At 42.4% G+C, this 21,461-nt stretch overlaps 2 protein-coding genes across 2 annotated transcripts; one reads left to right on the forward strand and one right to left on the reverse strand.

Annotated features, from left to right (window-relative positions):
- Nucleotides 1-722: 722 nt before the first annotated feature.
- xk (X-linked Kx blood group (McLeod syndrome)) lies at nucleotides 723-11,173 on the forward strand. Its single transcript, XM_083996675.1, has 3 exons — nucleotides 723-1,119; nucleotides 7,279-7,541; nucleotides 9,098-11,173. The coding sequence occupies exons 1-3, from the start codon at nucleotides 875-877 to the stop codon at nucleotides 10,033-10,035; spliced, it is 1,446 nt and encodes a 481-aa protein (XP_083852801.1). The 5' UTR covers nucleotides 723-874; the 3' UTR covers nucleotides 10,036-11,173.
- Nucleotides 11,174-11,441: 268 nt separating this feature from the next.
- On the reverse strand, nucleotides 11,442-14,268 carry dynlt3 (dynein light chain Tctex-type 3). Its single transcript, XM_083996656.1, has 5 exons — nucleotides 14,162-14,268; nucleotides 13,259-13,300; nucleotides 13,028-13,151; nucleotides 12,821-12,898; nucleotides 11,442-12,134 (listed from the first exon to the last, which is right to left on the reverse strand). The coding sequence occupies exons 1-5, from the start codon at nucleotides 14,186-14,188 to the stop codon at nucleotides 12,064-12,066; spliced, it is 342 nt and encodes a 113-aa protein (XP_083852782.1). The 5' UTR covers nucleotides 14,189-14,268; the 3' UTR covers nucleotides 11,442-12,063.
- Nucleotides 14,269-21,461: the final 7,193 nt, after the last annotated feature.

A 21,461-nucleotide genomic window follows, 5' to 3' on the forward strand; every position in this document is an offset into this window, starting at 1 on the left:
TATCCTGGTTGCCTCATCTCTTTCTTTGTCAGCGGTCTTTTTACACGACGAAACAACAGTTGGTTCCCTCAGTGGAGATAATTCCAGAGGTTCCATTCTACACACGTGCCACCATACGTACCATGCACGCCAAGGTACCAAAACTTTCTTTACCCCACCTAGAAATGAATTGTTTTCTGCTATTATTTTTTTATTATTATTATTTAATCTTGCCTACAGAGCCTCACAGAAAGACATGATGAGGTAAAATTAATAACTGGCTGAAGACAGCTATACTCAAATTTATTTTAATAAATTATCAAAGTCTCTAAACGTTACTAAGAGGGTTCATCTGTCTACTAGCCCACTGTCTCTCTCTCTCTCCATGCCACAGCTCTGCAGCAGTTAGTTGTTGTTATCATGATTGGTGAAAAGCCCAGACCAATAGGTGTTAGTGAGTAGTGTTTTCATCCAATGTCAGTTTAATGTGTGTGTTTAGGTTATGATGCAATTGACCTGAAACCATCCTTCATGTATCAAATGACAATGATGGAGCATGTTGTTGTTGTGTGTTTGCACATAATAAAAAACTGCAGACTGACTGTCTGCAGAGCCTTATCGCAGGCTCCTGTGCGCTCAGCTGACCGTGGCGCCTGTTGCGCCCCCCGCAGTCTTTCCCGGGGACAGCACTTGGCTGTGAAAACATCCCACCTCTCTCCAATCGCTGTCGAGCTGCTGCTGCTGCTGCTGCTGCGGCGGCGGCGTGCCTCCGACACAACGGCGTCCCGTCTTTAGCGGGTGACTGACGGACGGACTGCTCGGTGGCAACGTGATGGATGAACGGACCCCGAGCGAAGCAGCGCGCCGCATTCCCCAAATGGCGGAGTGAGTGAGGATGCGACTCCCCAGTTCCATCTTTGTGTCGGTGTCTCTGTTCACGGCCGAGACCACGGCAGCGCTGTACCTCAGCTCCACGTACCGCTCCGCCGGAGACCAGATCTGGCAGGGGCTCACGCTCCTCTTCACGCTCGTACCGTCCGTGCTCGTGCAGCTGACCCTCACCTTCATCCACCGGGACCTGAGCAGGGACAGACCGCTGATCCTGCTGCTGCACATCCTGCAGCTCGGACCCATAGTCAGGTCAGTGAGCTTGTTTATCTCCGCTTCGCTCATGGTTGCGTGCCCACACACAGACACATAGACAGCGAAAGAGCTACAATCCCCACCGTAAAAAAAACATGTCTGTTATTATCCACAGGTGTGGAGTCCACAGATGATTTTTTTTCTAGTTAAAACCATGTCTGGCCTGTGCACAGTTAAGCTGCTTATGGGTGGTTAGATGAATGCATTGCGCACACATGCTGTTGTTTTGATTTCTCCTCTGGCCTTTTGTCTCTCAACTGGCTTCAAACATGCTGGTGCATTGAATGCATTTCTGTGCCATTCAATACTCCCACTGCTTATCGATATGCTCCACATAACCCACACAGCTACTACCAGCCTGTCCCCCCACCACCACCGCTGTCCATCCATGCACCCTCACTAAGATCTCCTCCTCCTCACAGTTTCATCCCCTCCAGGCCATGGTCTCACAGGCCAAGCTGTGTCTGATTTATTCATGACTGCTCAGGCTGAAAAGACCTGAAATCACCCACCATGAAGCACAGGAAGAGGATGACACACATTCACATCTTATGGCTGTTATACACTGGCTGAGGAACCTTTTAAACATCTGCGTACAAGAGCTTTAGACCATAATAGGCCTGGTCCTTCTCTGTGTAAGCCCTGGCCTGGTCTGGCTGGACCATCTGCCTACAGGCTATAGGGATCTGAGCCTAATCCTGCATCTCGGAAACCTCCCCACGCTCCACATAGTTATGTTATCGAACATACAAACAGCAGGAGATCTGTGTGTGTAATCATTCGAAAACCCATTCATCCCCTAAAATAGCCAACCTAGAGCTGCAATGCTTTGTCTGTTAATCGATTAGCAGATTGATGGTGACTATTTTGATAATCAGTTGATCATTGAAGTCATTTTTCTAGAACAAAAGACAAATATTTGATGTTTTCATGCTGCTGTTCTTGTTTTATTGTCACAGTGAAGCTGGCTGGGGTTGTTTGTAGGACAGAGAAGTGACTGGAGACATCAACTTGGCATTCTCCCAAATAATTAACAGATAATTTAAAATCAGCAGATGAATTAATTGTTGGTTCGGCCCCAGCAGAAGCAATTAGAGTCGAACCACTGAGTCATTTGATTTGACTGACAAGTGATCAACAACCTAAATGATCAATCAATGCTGTGCTATACTGTTTAAATGTTTAGGCTTGGCTGTTCTATTATTTTGTAAGAAGTAAATATTTGTACAACCTAAAGAACAGAAAATAACATGTAATATATATATATATATATATATATATATATATATATATATATATATATATATATATATATATATATATATATATATATATATATATATATATAATTCATTCATCATAATGAAGAAACCATTGTTTATTTGTCAGTAAATTACCTCTGGCCTTTTGGGCCTATACGTAAACTGCACGGCAGCATGTGAATGTTAATGGATGCTGAGGTAGGGCTGAAAGAATGATTGATTAGCATTCACATTTATTGATTCATCAGGTCTGGGATTGCATTCAGGTCACAGGTTCTCAGATATAAGGATTTGCTTAAAATAGATATAGGGGGAACACACAACAAAGATTATAACACATATCTAAAACAGGGCACTCTTGTTGACTACTGTCCATAAAAAAATATTCTGGGAGGAAACTTTGTCTTTGAATTTAACTTTCAGTTTACTGAGCAATGACTTGCAAGATCTTATCTTCACCAGCGCATCCAGAGCTATAACTTTTATTTTAGTTATTACCCCCAGCCAAAGTTGACAGAGTCCAGCTGCACATAGTTTCTTTTCTTGTCATCAATATACCAATAAATACAATATATTTGTTGTTTTGATAACTGATTAAGTAGTCATGTTAGTTTTCAAGTAAAATGCCAGTTGTTGCAGCTCTAGGCCATGCATATAGTTATGACTTTTCACTCAGCTTGTGAATATCCTACAGTAAACTCATCCTTGTATATAAACAGTTATATTTACGTTGGTGTATCAGTTAAATAAACATCCAACACAGCGTATTTATTTCTCAGGTGTGGCCTTTGTGAATGCGACACCGTTTGTTCTCCCTCCAAATGGGGATTTGACTGATTCTTGTTCAGACTTCTGCGTCTTCCTCCAGTGAAGAGCATTTCTAAGAATAGCACGTGTCGCTGCTGGCTGCTTATCTCTGACAACACAACCAGAGAGGGAATGTCCGCCTGTACGGCTGGTAGCACGGCAGCACTTCCTCTTCTCAGGCTCATCCGCCTTGAACAACACTTGGTCTTTATCACCATGTGTCGAAGCCACAATGAGCATTTCATTTATTTGTTTTTTATTTTCTTTATTCCTCCATCCTCTCTAATTAGAAAACTCGAATGACTAGGCACGCTGTGATCATTCCCTTCGTCACTCCTGTCAACAGGGTGGAGTTTCATCTGTCTTATCATTTTTGTTATGAGAACATTTTGACAAAATGATATTATATAATATATTTCCTGCAGCTTTAAAAGTTCAATTAAAATCTGTTTTATTTGTATAGTGCAGAATTACAACATACTTTACATCAAGGATATTTACAGAGTGAGGTCAGGACCTCACAATATTATAGAGAGAAACCCAACAGTTGGCACAATTAGCAGACAGTTTGCGACAGTGGAGAATAATGACGCCCTTTAAACAGGAAGTAATCTCCCACTCACTAACAAGTTTTACTTACTGCTACTTCTCAGAGCTTCACTGTTTATTAAGATGTGTACATATGTATGTGCCATCACAACTAGTTTGTGATGTGTGTAGGGTGTGGAACTTGAATCTCTCACCACTAAAGGTGCAAAACAAGCAAGCTTTAAATGCAACATTGAAATCTCACCATTTAAGGTGGTGTAATGAACTGCAGTTGTGGCTCATTGAATACTTACTCAGAATGATGAACTCCAGTCATCAGGTATGGCTTTATGTCACAGTGTGTTTATTTTAAGTGTCCACAATCTGAAATGTTCATGACTCCTAATATGAGGTTGCCCAAGGAGAGTCAAACTGTTCTTTACCAACAAGCAGCCATTGCGATTATTGGTTTATGGCTTGAATTTCCTGTAGACGCCCTTGGCCTTCCCTGTACACACCCTGGTTGTCAGAGGAGTATCACACAAATCAAATAGACAGCTGTGGGAAGCCAACGAAGCCTAAAAATGAAACCGTACTGTTGTACCGACAAAAGGGGTAAGCTACGTGGTGTTAAACCTATGGACTACAATAACATCTTCAAAGTTGTTGGACTGAGACACCTTAGGTTTATTCTTTATGGCCCTTTTCCACTAGCACGACTTGGCTCGACTTTTTTTATTATTTATTTATCTATGTATTTCGGCTTTTCCACTTCCACTCAAGTGCGACGTCTGACACGAGAATCAAACACACTAATTAAAAAACACACCGGCATCAGTGACCACTGATCTGTACTGTTATGCTTTTACACAAGTTAATTGACTGCAGTGTGGAAAACAACGCTGTGTCTGTAATCAAGGTGCTCTGCAGACGAGTGAATTTGGAGCTGACAAGAGGAGAGAATAAAGAGAGCGAGACGACACGGCCATAGCTGCTGTGATAAGACGACCCTGCCCAAAGAACAAAGCTCTGATGGAAAAGGACCTAAGTCGAGCCGAACCAACCGAGTAGAGCTGTAACTGTGTAGTGGAAAAGGGTGCAAAGTAATAGTAACTGGTAGATTATCACTGAAGCAGTGGCGGCAATAATTTAGTTGTGGCGGGCCGTCACGAAAAAATGCACGTAGCGGAAACCCTGGCCAAGATGGCAACAGTGGTCCGACCCACTTTAAGATTCAAAACCAATCCTAACATGCATATGCATACATACTGTATATGCCCGTACCGTTACAGTATGTATGTACATAATACACAAATACATGTATTCAATTTGCATGTGTTTGCTGATATTAATTTATAAGGGAGATTTTGCCCTGGGTCTCATGTTCGTTCTGTTAGCTCTGACTGTATCTGGCTCATGTTCCACTATGTGTTCACCGGTGAAATGCATTACTAACCATGCATTTCAGTTGTTTGGTCCTGACTGAGCAGGAAGTGTAGTGTCAGTATTTTCTGTTTCTGGAAACAGCTGTTGCTACAGTTCACCACATCACAATGAGAGTAGCGAGGTGAAGCAGTGACGTTGCAGGCTGGAAACCAAAACTCTGAGCTGAAAGACAATAAAACGCTAGACCAGGGGTCTACAAAGTTTTTCAAACTGACAGAGACATGGAGCAGGGACCCCTAAAAAAAATGTACTAGGCCCACTACCATGTATTTGCGTAGCTTGATATTGTGCATTCAATACTAAGCTTTTGAAATAGCACGCAGGTTGATATATCATGTTTTTTCTAAATGTGTACAATGTACAGTGAGTAGGGGGCTGGCTGACCCTCTGCCATTTATAAACAGACCTTGTTCACTGATACCAATGCCAATATCAACAATGTCTGTCAACTGCATGGTAAATGCAGACAAGCTATTCAAAATGACGTTTTTATTTGAAACATAGATGTGGAAACTTAAAGATATAAAACATTGTCTAATCAACCAAAAATTCCACGACCCCCCTGCAGCACCTCCGCGGACCCCCTGTTGAAGACCTGTGCACTAGACGAACTGAGATTATTTGTGGGTTTATAAGTTTTATCAACAACAATTGATAAACAATGTTTTACTTAAAAAAAAATATTGATTATGTTTATTTTTTCAAATTCTCAGTGTTTTGCAACCTCCACCTCCACCCACAGACACACAAACACAAACACCTCCACTTAAACCACGCTGAAGAGACTGAGTGTAGGACTGATGTTTCATCACCTCATGCAGGAATGGGTTTGGTATTTTGCCTAACATCTCAAAACCTTCTCTGAGTATGTGTTTTCTCACTCTGTATGCTTCTCCAGTGTAGTCCAGACTGTCTCAGCGCCCCTGTGGCTTAAATCCCCCTCTGCCTTGCTGTTTTATTGGCACCGTGCATCAGCCCTGCCTCGAACTCTGGCCCTCCGCCTACATCTGCTCTTAAGTGCTTTTTGTATCTCGCTGGCTGATGTCTGACTGTGACTCTGTTATCGACAGATCTTTAGACGCTCATCATAATAAAGAGCCACGCGCTGGTTTACTTGTCAGTGCTGATAGTTAAATTACCTCTGGCCTTTTGGGCTCATAAACTGAATGACAGCATGTGAATGTTAATGGATGCTGAGGTAGGGCTGAAAGAATGAATTGATTAGCATTCACATTTATTGATTCATCAGGTCTGGGATTGCATTCAGGTCACAGGTTCTCAGATATAAGGATTTGCTTAAAATAGATATAGGGGGAGCACACAACAGAGATTATAACACATATCTAAAAACACCCTTGTTGGGGCGGTGCGTGGCGCAGTGGGTAGAGCGGCCGCCCCATGTAGAGGCTACAGTCCTCGCCGCAGGCGTCCCCGGTTCGAATCCCGCGTCGGGCAGACCTTTCCTGCGTGTCATTCCCCCTCTCTCTGCCTCCCCATTTCCTGTCTATCTCTACTGCCATCACTATCAAATAAAGGCAAAAAAAAAAAAAAAGCCTAAAAACACCCTTGTTGACTACTATACTGTACATTAAAAAAATGATTCTGGGAGGAATCCAGAGCTATAACTGCAGCTATAGGTATACCTTTTATTTTAGTTATTAAACCCCCCAAAGTTGAGTCCAACTGCACATAGTTTTTTTTTTCTTGTCATCAATATACCAATAAATACAGGTTCTCGGATATAAGGATTTGCTTACTGTATAGTGAAATTAGAAGCTATTATCGCCAGATTCATTGAGAATGATAATGAGTCCCTCTGTACCAGTGTTTCAGAAACTTTTTTACATCAAGGAGCCCTAAACACAAATTAGACCGCAGACCCCCAATGGACAAAATTTTTGAAACAAATACCAGAAATACACAAATATTTGTTACTTTCTTCATCAATGTATGTTCAAATTAGGGCCAATGGTGTGAATTTTTGAAAAATTCCCCCTTTAACCCCCTCAAGGACCCATGGGGGACCCCACTTTGAGAACCACTGCGCTGGACGACCAATCAGAAGCTTCTAATGACCTCTTCTCCCCTTGTTGTTGTTGTTGATGTGCTGCAGGTGTCTGGAAGCATTTTGTATCTATGGCAGCGTGGGCCGAGTGGAGGAGCCTTATGTCAGCATCACGAGGAAGAAGCAGATGCCCCGCGGGGGTCAGTCTGAGGAGGTGGAGCGACAGGTGGGGCAGGCGGAGGGCAAACTGTTTACACACCGAGCAGCCTTCGCCCGCACGTCTGTCATTCAGGCCTTCCTGGGCTCGGCCCCCCAGCTCACCCTGCAGCTCTACATCTGTGTCCTGCAGCAGGGGGTCTCCATCGGCAGAGGTGAGTAGAGGCTCGGGACTGTGATGTGGGCCGATCAGCTCGCTGCCATATTGGAAAGAAGAGGATGTGTGTTTTCATGAGTCAAAGTGCCGTTATGTAACTCTGATATAGAGGATGGAAAATGGTGAATCTCTTTGCCAATTGGTGCTGATCTGGGGTCTGTGTGTGTGTGTGTGTGTGTGTGTGTGTGTCTGTGTGTGAGAGAGAGAGAGAGAGAGCCAGCATTTCTATTCCTGATAGAGATTTAGCAGAAGGTTCACACGGTCAATTGAGGACATCTGGTTTTTGAACAGGGCAGAACAGGGCAGCATAAAGAGATTATAAATACAGTAAACAAGTGTTATTTCCTCTGGTGCAGATAGTCTCGACACTTCTGTTTCACACGTACTGAGTCAACAGCCAGTGTGTGAGCTCCAGGGCCTGAAAGTGCTGGTTCACAACAGTCACACCGTCGCCCTTATGTAGGCTACATCCAAACAGTTTTATCACCCCAACTGTTCATACTGAATAACCCCTTTTATTACTGTGTGGCTGGAGTGTCAGCAGCAATGGGTCAAATACATCACTTCATTATAGAGACAAGCTGAGAAACATTTCACTAATCTTCAGTCACACAGGCTGAGTGAAAGAGTCACAAAGACACACTGAGACGTCATTTTACCTATAAACTGATTGAACAGTATTTTTATAATGTGGTTTTTACAGACTAGAATAGTTTTTATGCTGCCACCTCAGCGACATGTTTTCATTTTCGTTTTGTGCAGTATTTCATGTATTTGGTCCCTGGCAGCTTTATACTTTGATTTACATTGATAAAGTGAGAAGTTTTTCTTTGTGCTGATGAAATGGTGCCATGCATGTAGGGAAGGTCAGTTTAAAAATGAAAAAAGATTTTGTTTTTTATGATCAATACTTCATTGGTATTTTTGAATATTGTACATTACAAGTATATATGTGGCAAATGTTTGGTTACATAATGAATGTTGAGACTTGAAACTTGAGACAGAAAGTAAACAGATAGTGCTTACACTCCAGGAAAAAAAACAACCTAACAAAAATAAAACAGGACAACAAAACAAAACACAATTAAAAAATGGGGGATAGAGACAAAAAACAATAACAGATCATATGTTACGTGCTCAGCGATGCTAGGTGTAGTGTTCAGAATGAGGATCATATCTCCTAATCAGGCCGTTTCATGTTAGATAGGTATTACTCCCATTTCAAATTAAAGCTTACACTCTATTTATTAGTCTGTATGATCGGCCCTTCAGTGCAGCATGTCTATTCTAGTCTAGTGATGTGAAGTGATTGTGCCGAAGGTTGACAGTGCCTTTTATTCTGAATTAATGAGCTCACGCCTCAGCATCAGTGCAGCCTGAGCCCACTCTGCATCACGGGATGGGAGGTCATCAGGAAGAGACAGGTCCCCCAGGATGTACAGCCTCTGGGAAAAGGGCACATCGCGTCCTGTGATCTTTGTAATATTACTGTGAATCTCAAAACCTGAAGTCTTGTATTTTTGATTTCTGTATTTCTCTCTTTCTCCACGTCAGGCACACTGATGGTCATCTCCCTCCTGTCCATCGTGTACGGAGCTCTGCGCTGCAACATCCTGGCCATTAAGATCAAATATGACGACTATGAGGTGGACGTGCGGCCCATGGCGTACCTGTGCATTTTCCTGTGGAGGAGCTTTGAGATCGCCACCCGGGTGGTGGTCCTGGTTCTGTTCAGCTCCGTGCTGCAGTTCTGGATTCTGCCTGTGGTTCTGCTGAACTTCCTGGTTTTCTTCCTCTACCCGTGGATCCTGTTCTGGCAGAGCCACTCCCCGTTCCCCGAGAACATAGAAAAAACTCTGACCCGGGTGGGAACCACCATCGTGCTTTGCTTGCTCACCTTCCTCTACGCCGGCATCAACATGTTCTGCTGGTCGGCCGTGCAGGTGAAACTCAACGACCCCGACCTGATCAATAAATCCCAGAACTGGTATCGCATGGCTGTGTACTACATGTTGCGCTTTGTGGAGAACGCCTCGCTGCTCCTGCTGTGGTACATCTACAAAACAGACTTCTACAAGTTCATCTGCGCGCCGCTGCTGGTGCTGCAGCTGCTGGTCGCCTACGCCATCGCCATCTTCTTCATGCTGGTCTTCTACCAGTTCTGTCATCCGTGTCGGAGGCTCTTCTCCTCCAGCATGACCCAGGGGCTCTGGAACTGCTCCTCCCTCCTCTGCCTGATGTGCAACTCCACTTCACCGCAGAACAGGCCGATAGGAAAGGGCGTCCTGGAGCCGCCGAGCCCGACCGCGCGAAAGGAGCCGGCCAACGAGGGAGCCCGGGACACGGCCAGCGACACCACGGACGACATGCCCAACGACACGAGCTACGACATGCTCAACGACACGATCTATGACATTCCTGCCGAAACGGGCAATAATATAGGAGACGGAATCAACGGCGACATTAACCACACCGTATCTTGCAATGTTTAAGAATACATCACCGTTACTTTCGACGTGCCATGCAGAGGAGCGACTCACAGTTATCACACCCTCTGTAAAACTTTTTAAGTGCCACATGGAGTTTACATTTTAAACCCTGTGATCTTAATGTCACTCAGTAGGCTATATCCTCCGCAGCTCTGTCGTCTTTATGTGCCCTTAAACTTAAGATCTTTCCTGGCTGCAAAACGTGCACCTCACCGGCCCGACATCCTTATACCCATCATCCTGCAGCCTTTAATACAAATGAAAGCCCACGCCATGGACACCGCCATTGCTTTTTTTTTGTAGGTTTGGAAACTGTGTCCACTTCTATGCTGCATTACTGATCACAAGGAGCCATGCATTTGAATTGATTGTATTTAGTATCTCTCTTTGGCATGGAGGAGTGCATGTGTGTAGCCTCTAATGAGGTGTAACTGGTATTTTCTGGGAGGAGGGGAGAGGGGCGGGCGGGGAGGGGGTCTCTTTTGTATAGGGTTTCTTTCTTTTTTTCCCCCCGGAGCCTCCCGCTAGTTTTATGGCTGCAAGCAATCAGCTTTTTTACTCCTTGATAATAAGAGCTTTATCATTAACAGGCGCTGCTTCTGTGATGTATTTGTGCCCCACGAGCCTGTTCGGTGTCACCAAACACGTCAACTGTAAAGCACGCACATCTTCGCAAGAGTAATGTTTTTTGCACGTTTACAAAAAAAAAAAAAAAAAGTATTTAAGTGGCTTCGGCTCAGCGGCCGAGCAGCAACAGCTGTTGTGATGTGAAAATGCTTTTGTTTGGATGTATTGTGTGTTTTTTCTTATTCATGCTCGTAACGTCTCTCAGCTCTGTGTCTGTTCGTCACATCAGTTAGAATATTTACACCGAGTGCACACAAATTGTTGTAACCAGTATTTTTGCTTCTTTTTTTTCTCTTCCTCAATCTTTTAATGAATAATTCTGTGTGAGAGGGAATGTCAGTGTTTGTTTTTGCACTAACTCCTTTTTGCAATGTATCTGCAGAGGGATGACAACCTGATCACAGGAATGCTCCTATGATATTTGTACAAATAAGCAGCCTTTGAAGCCAAAAAAAAAAAAAAAGAAAATCTGAAAAACCTATGACAAACATGAAACATTATCATACATAACAAGATAAAAGGCATTTAAAGGATGAAAACCTACTGAAGGAAAATCTAAATAAATTTATATTTGTATGTGAAAAATGTGTGGTGTTTTCTTTTATTTTAGCTGAGCTGCTGAATGATCCTGTGCCAACCTCTAGTGGATGAAAGACCACACTGCACATCAGCCAGTCAGGGGACAAAACTACAATTTATTGAATTAATTTGATGAGTCCACAGTTCATGTTCTGACAAACCAATTCATAAAACAGCAATTAAATCAACATACTGCAGTATTTCTTTAGGAAAAGTAAAAAAAAAAAAAAAAAAAAAGAAAGTGCATTGGTTGTTGGGACTGACCATGAAACAACTGGAAAATCTGGAAATACACTTTTTCTGCACAGCTACATAAACAGACAAATATAAATATTAACAATATTAACACTTTTAACTAGTAGAAATCCTTCATGGCCGGTATCTGCTAAAACACTTTCCTCTACAGCAGCAGCTCAGTCCTGTTTATTCAGAATCAGGAATGTACAGAGGGAAACTAATGATAAAACATATGAAGGGAAGACTACAGGATCTTCATGAGGACAATTTATGGAACAAGCTGATGTATCACAACATTTAGTGTTCACGTTTTCAAGTCTCAAAATGGAAATCATATCTTTTTTCAACCGCTTAGCTTACGCTCTACAAAGCAACATTTTCTGGTCCCTGATCGCAGGATGTCGACTCACAAAACAAACGACTCTTGTTCTGAAGTCGTTTCTCCAGCCTGTTGGGAGCAAATGGACCCGAGTCGTGCGTTAACTTCCACCCAAGGGTCTTTATGGCCTCGTGGTCACGGTGCCATTTTTTTAAAGCGCAGCTTCAGACGTGACAGCGTAAGAAGACGGAGCAGGAGATGGCTCAGTGTCACAGAGACACAGCGAACACACTGACCACACAGTACATGGTTCGATTCTCCCACCGGACTGTGCAGCTTCCTGAAAGAGACAGACAGCAGGAGAAATTATCCTCAAGCTGCCTTTCATTTTCTCAAATTATATTAACCACCCAGAGAGTTCAGCTAAAACCACTAGTGTGGTTGTTGTGATAGGTAAATCTGTTATTTGTGGCAACTAACAGAGCACTTTTAATTTTGTTGTATTGTTCACAATAATGACTTTGATTAATTGAATAGTTTATAACAAATATGATATATTACAAGTATACACTTAAATTAAAAACTGACTTTGTTGAAAAGTTGTTTTATTTCTTTATTTTTGAACTCAACCGTTTTCTATTCCTGATACACACACATCTTTTAATTTCCATGTTATATCATGCACCTCCTATATTCATCTACATATATATTTATCAAATATCAACACTTTTGTAGCACAAGTTACAAAATATAGCATTGGTTTCCTGATTAGTCAATTAGATTTATTCACATAGTTTACAGTTGAGTTTTAAATAATCATTTTCTACCAATCTAACTCTCTACACTTGAGACTGCAGAATGCATTTGTTTAGACGCCATTTCTTTGTCTCTCATTAAATAGAAACATTTTTGTAGAAAAACATTTTTGTAATCCTGAGGTAACATGAGAAAAGTATAAATCTGGCACTGAAATTGAGATATTGTAGTGACACTGATATCGAACATTTTCAAATGATACCGACTGACCGTCAGTGGCCGTGTCCCAGTAGCAGGAGTTGGCAGTGTGGAGTCCAGCACCGCTCTTCTGCATGATGGCACAGTTGACTGGAAATCATCGGAGACTAAGAGTCACTCACACATTTTCCATCACATACAAAAATGTACTTGTGGACATACGATGTATTTTATGTCCTGGGGTCTTGTGTCATTGTACATGGCAGGTAGTTGACTCACCCATGTACTTGAAGGTCCGTGCCTGTTTCACCAGGTGACTCAGACAGTGCTCCACTATACTGGCCGTCCACTGGTTCACTTTATTCTGATTATACTCTGTTCCACCAATAACACCTTCAATGCACTGAGACAGAAGCAAACAGAGAGGAAATCACCAACGCTGTTGTCACATGGAAGAGTTGATTCATATTAAAATGCAATTAATTCATGTTTACAGGGATTAAAACTCACCTCTTTCACTGAGGCACTGGCGTCATCTGAATTGAACATGGCCTGTAGGGTAATTGGAGAGGCAGTGGCAAAATTAAATTGTGGACATTTCAAGCAAAAGTACTATTCGATCGGGGTACTAATCGATTACGACTATTCCCATTTTTTCCAACACTGGTGAAACATGGAAGGGATGACTCAAAGAATCTGGTATCTGTCATTACAGATGTCAGGACCATGAATGAAAAGGAAACGTGAATATTTGCTTTGCAAGTTGATTTACGTCCCTACATTTTCTGCTTGCGCTCCTAAAAATGTAAGATAGGGGCCACTGTGCTCCTAGTAAAAAATGTTAGTCTGAAGCCCTGCACTAACCTATCCCACAATATCTACTTAGTAAGTTACTGCTGTTATATATTCATTGATTAATGTGATTCATAGTATGCAGCTGTCAAATCCATTGCATAATAATAAAAGTATTCCATAATAACATAACTTTGGGCAGTGCCTTTTCTCCATTAGTTTGACTGGATTCTCTTCTGTTGGTGTTTTTCCTCATTCCCATGACTCTGCTGAATCCTAAACAGTTCAATAAAGCACTACACTACTGCCCTGTCCTGTCCTGAGCCCCACTGACTCACCTCTCAGTTCATCCACTTTATCAACTGAGTTCAGAGTGTCAGAGAAACTACAGACATCTCACTAAACTGCAGCTGCACAGTAGTAACTCCCGATTTGTATGTTAATAAAAAAAAATCCAGTCAGTAATATTTTAAATAGATGATCAGACCACACCCTGATGGAAAATCCGTTTACTGAACATGATTAGCATGTAGCATAACTAGCTCTGCGACGTCTTCTGTCGAAATAACGGCGGACGTTTCGACACTGAGTTTTATAAGATGTTACAACAAACAGTTTCACCTCCTCTCCAGAGTTGTACTCCTCCATTGTGACGGCCACAAGGTAACACAGCTGTCTCCTCTCCTCTTCTCTCCTCTCCGTCTGTTGTTCACTTGCTGTGCACTTCCTGTTGCTCAGACAACAACGAGTCACTTCCGGTCCTCCTGAAGCAGGTGACCTTCTAAAGATGGCGCCCCCGTGTGGCTGAACTCAGTCAAAGCACAAACATCGACCGGACTGACTGCACTAACTTTTCATGTAAAATATGAGAATAAAGAAATTACAATAAAATAAATAAATAAAGCCAGTAAAATAGCCAATACAATATCTGTAGCTTCCAAAGATTTCATAGAAGATGTCTACACAAGGTAAATAGCCTATGCATAAGATTGATAATGACAATATTAGGCTACATATTCTGTACAACAAACAAACTGAAACAAGAAAAAAATAACAACTAAATCAAAACAAGTTAAGATAGGCACAAAATGAGACACCAGACATATTTATGTAGCTTGAAACTTACTGTTTTGGTTCATATTGAGCTCATTTGTTATAAAGTTGTGGTTTGTCTAACTATTTTTTGTTAGACAGGAAACAATTCATTGATCAACAGAAAATAAGGAAAAAAAACATTTAAGAGGATTGAATTATATAATTTATTTAGTTGGACATTGATACACATATTTTAATGTTGCAGCTATAGTTTGTTGTACCAGCATTTAGCATGTCATGGGTGGGTTTAAGACTCAGCGCAGCCTGTCTGTCTTACAACAACATTCAATTATGGGCTGGGCTCAGACTTCCTCTGTAATCACATAATGGAAAAGGATGTTCTTAATATTTGGAAATGTGAAATTTGCTGGCTAATTGCATCATAATTACAGAGCAATTAGTGATTAAATCCCACTGAGACCGTTTCTGATATTGTGGACAATGTCACTGTCACCGAGAAATTACTTTATGCAAAATAAAATATGTGAAATTCATAAATAAATTTTCCCCCTAATCAGACCAGACCTCATTGCAAATACAACTTTATCGCAAGAATGACAGATCTATTATGCATTAGAAATAAAAACAGACAGAGAATACACAACAAAACACACAAACAGCATGTCACACATCTCTAAAAAGGTCAGAAGTTCAGTTTTTAAACGTCTGATGGGTTGAGTCTTTTGTAACCACAGCAGTGTCATCACTGTTTTAATAACCCACCTGTGAATTTAACCCTGTGTATGTAGCCTACAGCGTATTCTTCACACATAATATTACACATAAAATTATTGTTTTCATGTAATGTTTCACATGAGAAATATCTGAAAAACATGTATAGCCTATGTAGGTGCATCTCTTACATATAATGTCACACATGCTTCACATTTAATATAGTAGATTTAAGGATTGTGTTCATTTTATTATGTATTGCAATGCGATAGCCATGATCACATTTATTCATTGATTTTTATTTGTTTATTTGACAGGGACACATGAATAAAGACTTGTGTAAATGAGCCAAGTATATAGATTTGAGGTTGGCCAGAGCAGAGCAATAAGGGGAAAAAAGGGAATATTAATGTTAGTGCTGTGCAGAGCAGTGGGGTGCTGCATTATTAACACACATATGCACACACACAAACACCACAAAAGCAGGAGCTACAGAGAGAAATATCCTACTTAATATTAAAAGAGGTTAAAAAACATAAATCACCACAGGGTCAGCAGAAGCAGAGATAAACAGGTTATTTGAAATTTATTAATGTGTGCCTTTTTCATATAATTTCCCCCTCCAGCTTCATACACAACTACACAATAAGCCCATACTCCCAAAAGGGAGTTTCTCTCTGGACCTATAGAAAGAAAGAACACAGCACTGCAGTGAGATGTTGTTAGCCTATTTGACGGAGTTTTCCTTTAATTGACTCATTAAGTTTATTTCACACAAACAACTGTCGCATTGTCAGAAATACATAAGCCTACACACACACACACACACACACACACACACACACACACACACACACACACACACACACACACACACACACACACACACACACACACACACACACACACACACACACACCACGCCCCCTCCTGTCGGGAACACCCTGGCTGTGGCTCTCCGCCTTCAGACGGTGCCGCCGAGTCGCACCGACACACTGAACGCGGGTCTCGGTCTCAGACCACCGGACTAAAACAACTCTCCTCCCCTCCGGCTGCAGCCCCCCCGCCGCCGAGCTCCGGTCTCCTCCTCCCCCTCTCCCCCGCCACCGGCTCCTCACCTCCGGTCGCACAGGTAAGACACCGCCGCTCCGAGCCCGGGACACCCAGGCGCCGCCGTGTTTCCATATGTCACATATGGTGGAGCCGCTGCCGCTTGTTCCCAGTCACCTACTGTTGTGTTTGTGTCTTTTCCTTGTTTTTGGTTGAGTGTGAGTGTGTGTGTGGTGGTGTGTGGTGGGGGGGCGGTGTGTTGTTCACCATCACGACCAGGACCTCAGAGGACCGACACACACACATCAGCGGGACCAGACAGCACCACTTCCCCGCTTAAAGTTAAGCGCGTTTGTGCAGGTGCAATGCAGCAAAAAGCAGCTCATTTTCTTGTTTCTTGTTGTCTCTCCGCTGCTGTCGACGGTTTAAATCCTCACCTGCAGCCCAACTCGGGTGAATCGGACAGTCTGTTGAGAGTGTGTTGCATTAATTAACTTGCACCAACAACCCAAAACCGACTGGTGGAAAAGGTTTGAAACCTGTGGTTGAATTAATGATAATAATAATATGGAAGGCAGGAGTTGGAAGAGGTGTATCACAGTCACCTGGGACTGGTGACACATCTTCTCACTGGGCATTATTGATCAATGACAGTGATAAATCACTCTATTGTGTCTCCTACTTAATAAAATATAACAGCCTGGTAGAGTCATATATCAAGGTTTTTCAGTCAATGTTTGGTGGCACACAGTACACAGCAGCGCACAGAGATGATGAGGGGTGTTCCTGTTCTTTAGTCGACCCTCATTGTTAAAAAAAAAAATGGTTGGACAAAATAATAGAAACACATATCTGTGCACCTGTGACTGCAGCCTCCAAAATCACCATGAATCCATTAGTGTTCGCTGTGGATGTACCTAATAAGCATCTGGCAGCTGATGTAGTCTGGGGATGCTGCTGTTAAATGTCAGCACTGTTTGGTTTGTAATGTGACATAATGGTCCGATGGTGTACCAGACTAGACCGGCTGCTCTGGTGAAGGATCATGTATACTGACCTCATTACTGGTCTGTGGTGTGTTTTTTTGGTGTTTTTTCTGTTTCTTACCTCAGTTTAGACAGCGTTTTGCATATGTTTGATGATGCCCATCCCATTCCCGGCACTTATGGGGAAAATGCTGGTGTGGGATCAAGTTATGGGTGAAGATGAAAGAGATGTGGAAAGATGTGATTAAAATGTTGTTAGTGGGATTTTTTTAAATTCAGCACCCAGAAATCCTGACGGGGCGGTTTGAGTCTGGCAACTTGAATTGTGATGACGCATAGAGATATGAATTGCATCAGGGTTCATAAAGTTGCAGTTTTCTGTTCAGTCGATTGAGGCTGAAGCGAAATACTTAACTCGTTGACTCATTGATTGATGACTGACAGAAATTCATTGAGGAAAAATGTCTGTTTGGTCTGACCTCATACCCAAAACTGAAACCAAAGCAGCATATCCTTGCAGTTGAGGAGCGTTGTTAGAGAAAGGGGGAATGGATTTGCTCCTTTGACAAATAACAATGACTTAATCATTGGAACTTAATTTGCTGCCAATTGGCTGTTTGACTAATCAACTAGTATTTTGGCCTTAAGCATTAATCTAAAAAAAAAAAATCCATAGACGCATGAATCGGTTAAAGCTGATCAGTGGAGAAATGTGAAAGATATTAGAGTGAAAGGAGTAGCACAACATGTGTGAAAATACATATAAATGTTCATCTCATTGCTAATATGACTGTTGATTATTTTATTCTTGACGTTAATCAATAAAACATTGCTTGTTTTTAGTACAAATTCATTATTTGGTCAAACATAAGCACAGATTGAGTTTAGAAAATGGTTTTCCCCTCAGGTCAAAACATGTTGTCTAATTCATGGATTAGTCTTATTGCTTATTCGGTATCAAGTGTTAGTCTGTGCATTTTAATTAGCCTGTTTAAGCAGCCAGTGTAGAGTGAAAATACAAAAGGCCAATTCAACCTTCCACAGAGGACGTTAAACCTGTCGGACAATAGAGCTGCCGGCCAAAGTGGCTACTTACATGGACAAAGTAGCCACAGACGATATTTAGTGAGCACTCGCTATATCAGCCATCATTCTTTGAGGTGGCTGGAAAACATTGTCTCTTTGTTTAAACAGCTGTAAATTAAAACCACACAGTTACATAATGAGTAAAATTAACACCCGTGAGTTTATTTGTTATCATTAGTTCCATTATGAAGGCCTCTAAGTGGATGAAATATTGAAGCAAACCGTCTATGGGCTTTTGTTCAAATGTACAAGTGGCTAAATATTTTAACACCTGACAAAATTTCACATTGTTGTTTTTTTTTTTTCCTACAACAAGCTTTTATTCTGAAAGATATAACCTGCCACACTATAATTTGTCATAGTGACGCTTCACTGAATTGGTTCATTTGGCTTTGGCTATAAGAAATAGATTGAGTATCTGCTGAGGCTGTTTTATCATTGTCACAGCGAGAATGCCTGCCTCCCTAATGATAAGCGAGATCTTATATAGCTGACACACACACACACACACACACACACACACACACACACACACACACACACACACATGGCCAGAGGGAGAATAAATGGGTGAATAAAAGAGGAGAGAAGCCAGGGAATGTAGGGATTCCCTGATTTCTCTACACGCAGGCTGCAGAGCTCATTCACTGGAGCAGAAAGAAACCCCTGGGGAGTGCAGTCACACAGCATTAGAGGTCTGCATTTCCAAGATCTGGCAAGACAGGCTATAGTGGTGTGTGTGTGTGTGTGTGTGTGTCTCTGTCTGTCTGTCTGTGTGCACCTACATTCAACACATTCATGCATTGTTATGGTCAGCATTTCTGTGGCTGCAGCTTATCGTGCCAGACTAATGGGCTCTGCTGTACAAAACGCCCCAGCTACATATTTGTTCAAAACCCAGAGTTTGACTTTTTCAGGTCTGCTTATTTATAACCCATGAAATATGACAGAGTTGAAACTGAATTATTTCCATGACAGTTTTTAACTCTTGCAGTGGCAACAACTACATCAACAACATAAACGATTGACAACACTAGAAGACCATGGAGGGGAGTTTAGCTTGTGCTTGGTGCAGCACGTAGGCTACAGGGGAAAATATTGTTGTAAAGTGTGATCTTTGGTCATGAAAACCAAAGGAGCCACTTCTGAGTTTTGCTATTGTCATGTAACAACGACAGCTGTTTACCAGCCGAGAAGAAACAGCAGTATCTCTTTCAAGTTTTTTCTTCATCTGAAGTTAGCATGCTCAGCTAGACCTTGTTCATCACTTTCTGATAGCGACTCACTGTCCTGCAGTCCGGCCTGAAGACAGCGTGCTGCTCAGAGGATTACACTTAATAATTATTGTCATTATTAAAACCTCCATTTGTTTTTATTGTTAAAATTTCTGGAGTCCCAGGTCCATAGTCTTGTAATTCCTTAAGCCTAGTTAATGCTTCTGCATAAACTCCACGCCGTAACTACGCCAGTGCCTCAATGACATCGTACACCTTTCTGCGTCGAGGGAATGCGTTGCCGTCGTGCAATTCACCGCCACAGTAGGCTTTAAAGCCGCGTTTCCACCGAAAGTTCCAGGAACCTTTAGTTCTACCAACTAAATGGTTCCTGTAGCCCGCTGTTGTCTGCGTTTCCACCGAGGCCCAAAGTCCCGGGGAGATTATGCAGATCACTAAATGTAGCCTACTAGTCAGCTCTTCCTCCGCTGTCAGGTGGTGATCGGCCCCGAGCTGCAAACACCCTGCGGCTGGTGGTAATCACATCGCCGTGTTTCGGTCACGTAATGGAGATAATAACTTCTTTCTCCCACAATGTTTTGAATATGGTATCCTATCGGATTCATTTTTGGTAAACAATCAAACAAATCCACGCAAAAAAACAAAACAGTGAGCTTGCAGCTGGAATTGAATATACCGCTGGGTAAAATGCGGAAATGAGTGCTCATCCAATCGGAGATGCTCAGTGTGCAGACCACGCCCATAGTTCCTGAACCTTTCGAAAGTAGGCTACCTACCCCCGACCAGGGCCGTTTTTGGGGGAACTTTTCTACCCCGGAACTACATTTTGGTTCCCGGTTGCTGCGGTCGAAACGCGCATAGTTCCAGGAACTAGTTCAGGTTTTGCGGACCAATCACAGCCCTTGCGGTCTCCGTGATAAACCACCATATTTATTAATCCACATAACTAAACCAGGCAGAACGTAGTAGTAGTCTGGATGACCAAGCCACATTTAGGATAATCCTCAGAAACAAGTGTGGTTGTCAAGACTCTCTGGCAAAACTAAATGAGTATAGCAACATTTCTAGATCCTGGAAACTTTGCTTTTCAGGGCTTCACTGCCTCTTTCTGTTCTTGTGAAACAATAAGTTGGCATCCTTTTTTGTTTCGCGCATAAATCCTACTTGCATTGTTTAGCTACTCTCTTCTGACAAACAAAGACCTGTGACAGGATGAGTGTTGTGGAGACACACACACATAGTCCGCCTTTAACACATGAGCCATGTTGAATATTAGCGTATTAGATGTATTATGTGATCATCTGCATGATTATATCCAGATTAACCCTGAGCTGCTGTAACAAAGCTCATCTGTGCTGCTGCACTGACTAATGTCTGATCACTGGAGAGCCGTTGTGCTGTGCGGGGTTCCCCACCCTCCCACTCACTTACGGTTCTTTTATCCATGGCTCTCCGGTGCGTACTCGGTACCCATGTTTGGTATGCAGCCTATAGCCTCGCGTGGCCTCGGAGATACGTTGCATGCGCGTTCAATCACGGCCACTGCGGGGTAATCAGTGGAAGCCTGTGCACGCCGACCCTGCTGCAGATGTGGGAGGGAAAGAAAAAAATGTATATCAAAAGCAGAAATGTGATTTGGAGGCACGGCTGAGATGAATGACTCAGTTGAGTAATAGATTGTTGGTCAGGGAGTGATGCCTCTGTGTCGCCCCCCGCCCTCTAAACCTCTAATGTGAATGGACACATGCCTCCGTGGGCGCGCTGTGTGCTGCTGATGTTGAACTGAACCTCTGAAGG

This window comes from Trachurus trachurus (assembly GCF_905171665.1).
Source record: "Trachurus trachurus genome assembly, chromosome: 21".
NCBI classification, from domain to species: Eukaryota; Metazoa; Chordata; class Actinopteri; order Carangiformes; family Carangidae; genus Trachurus; species Trachurus trachurus.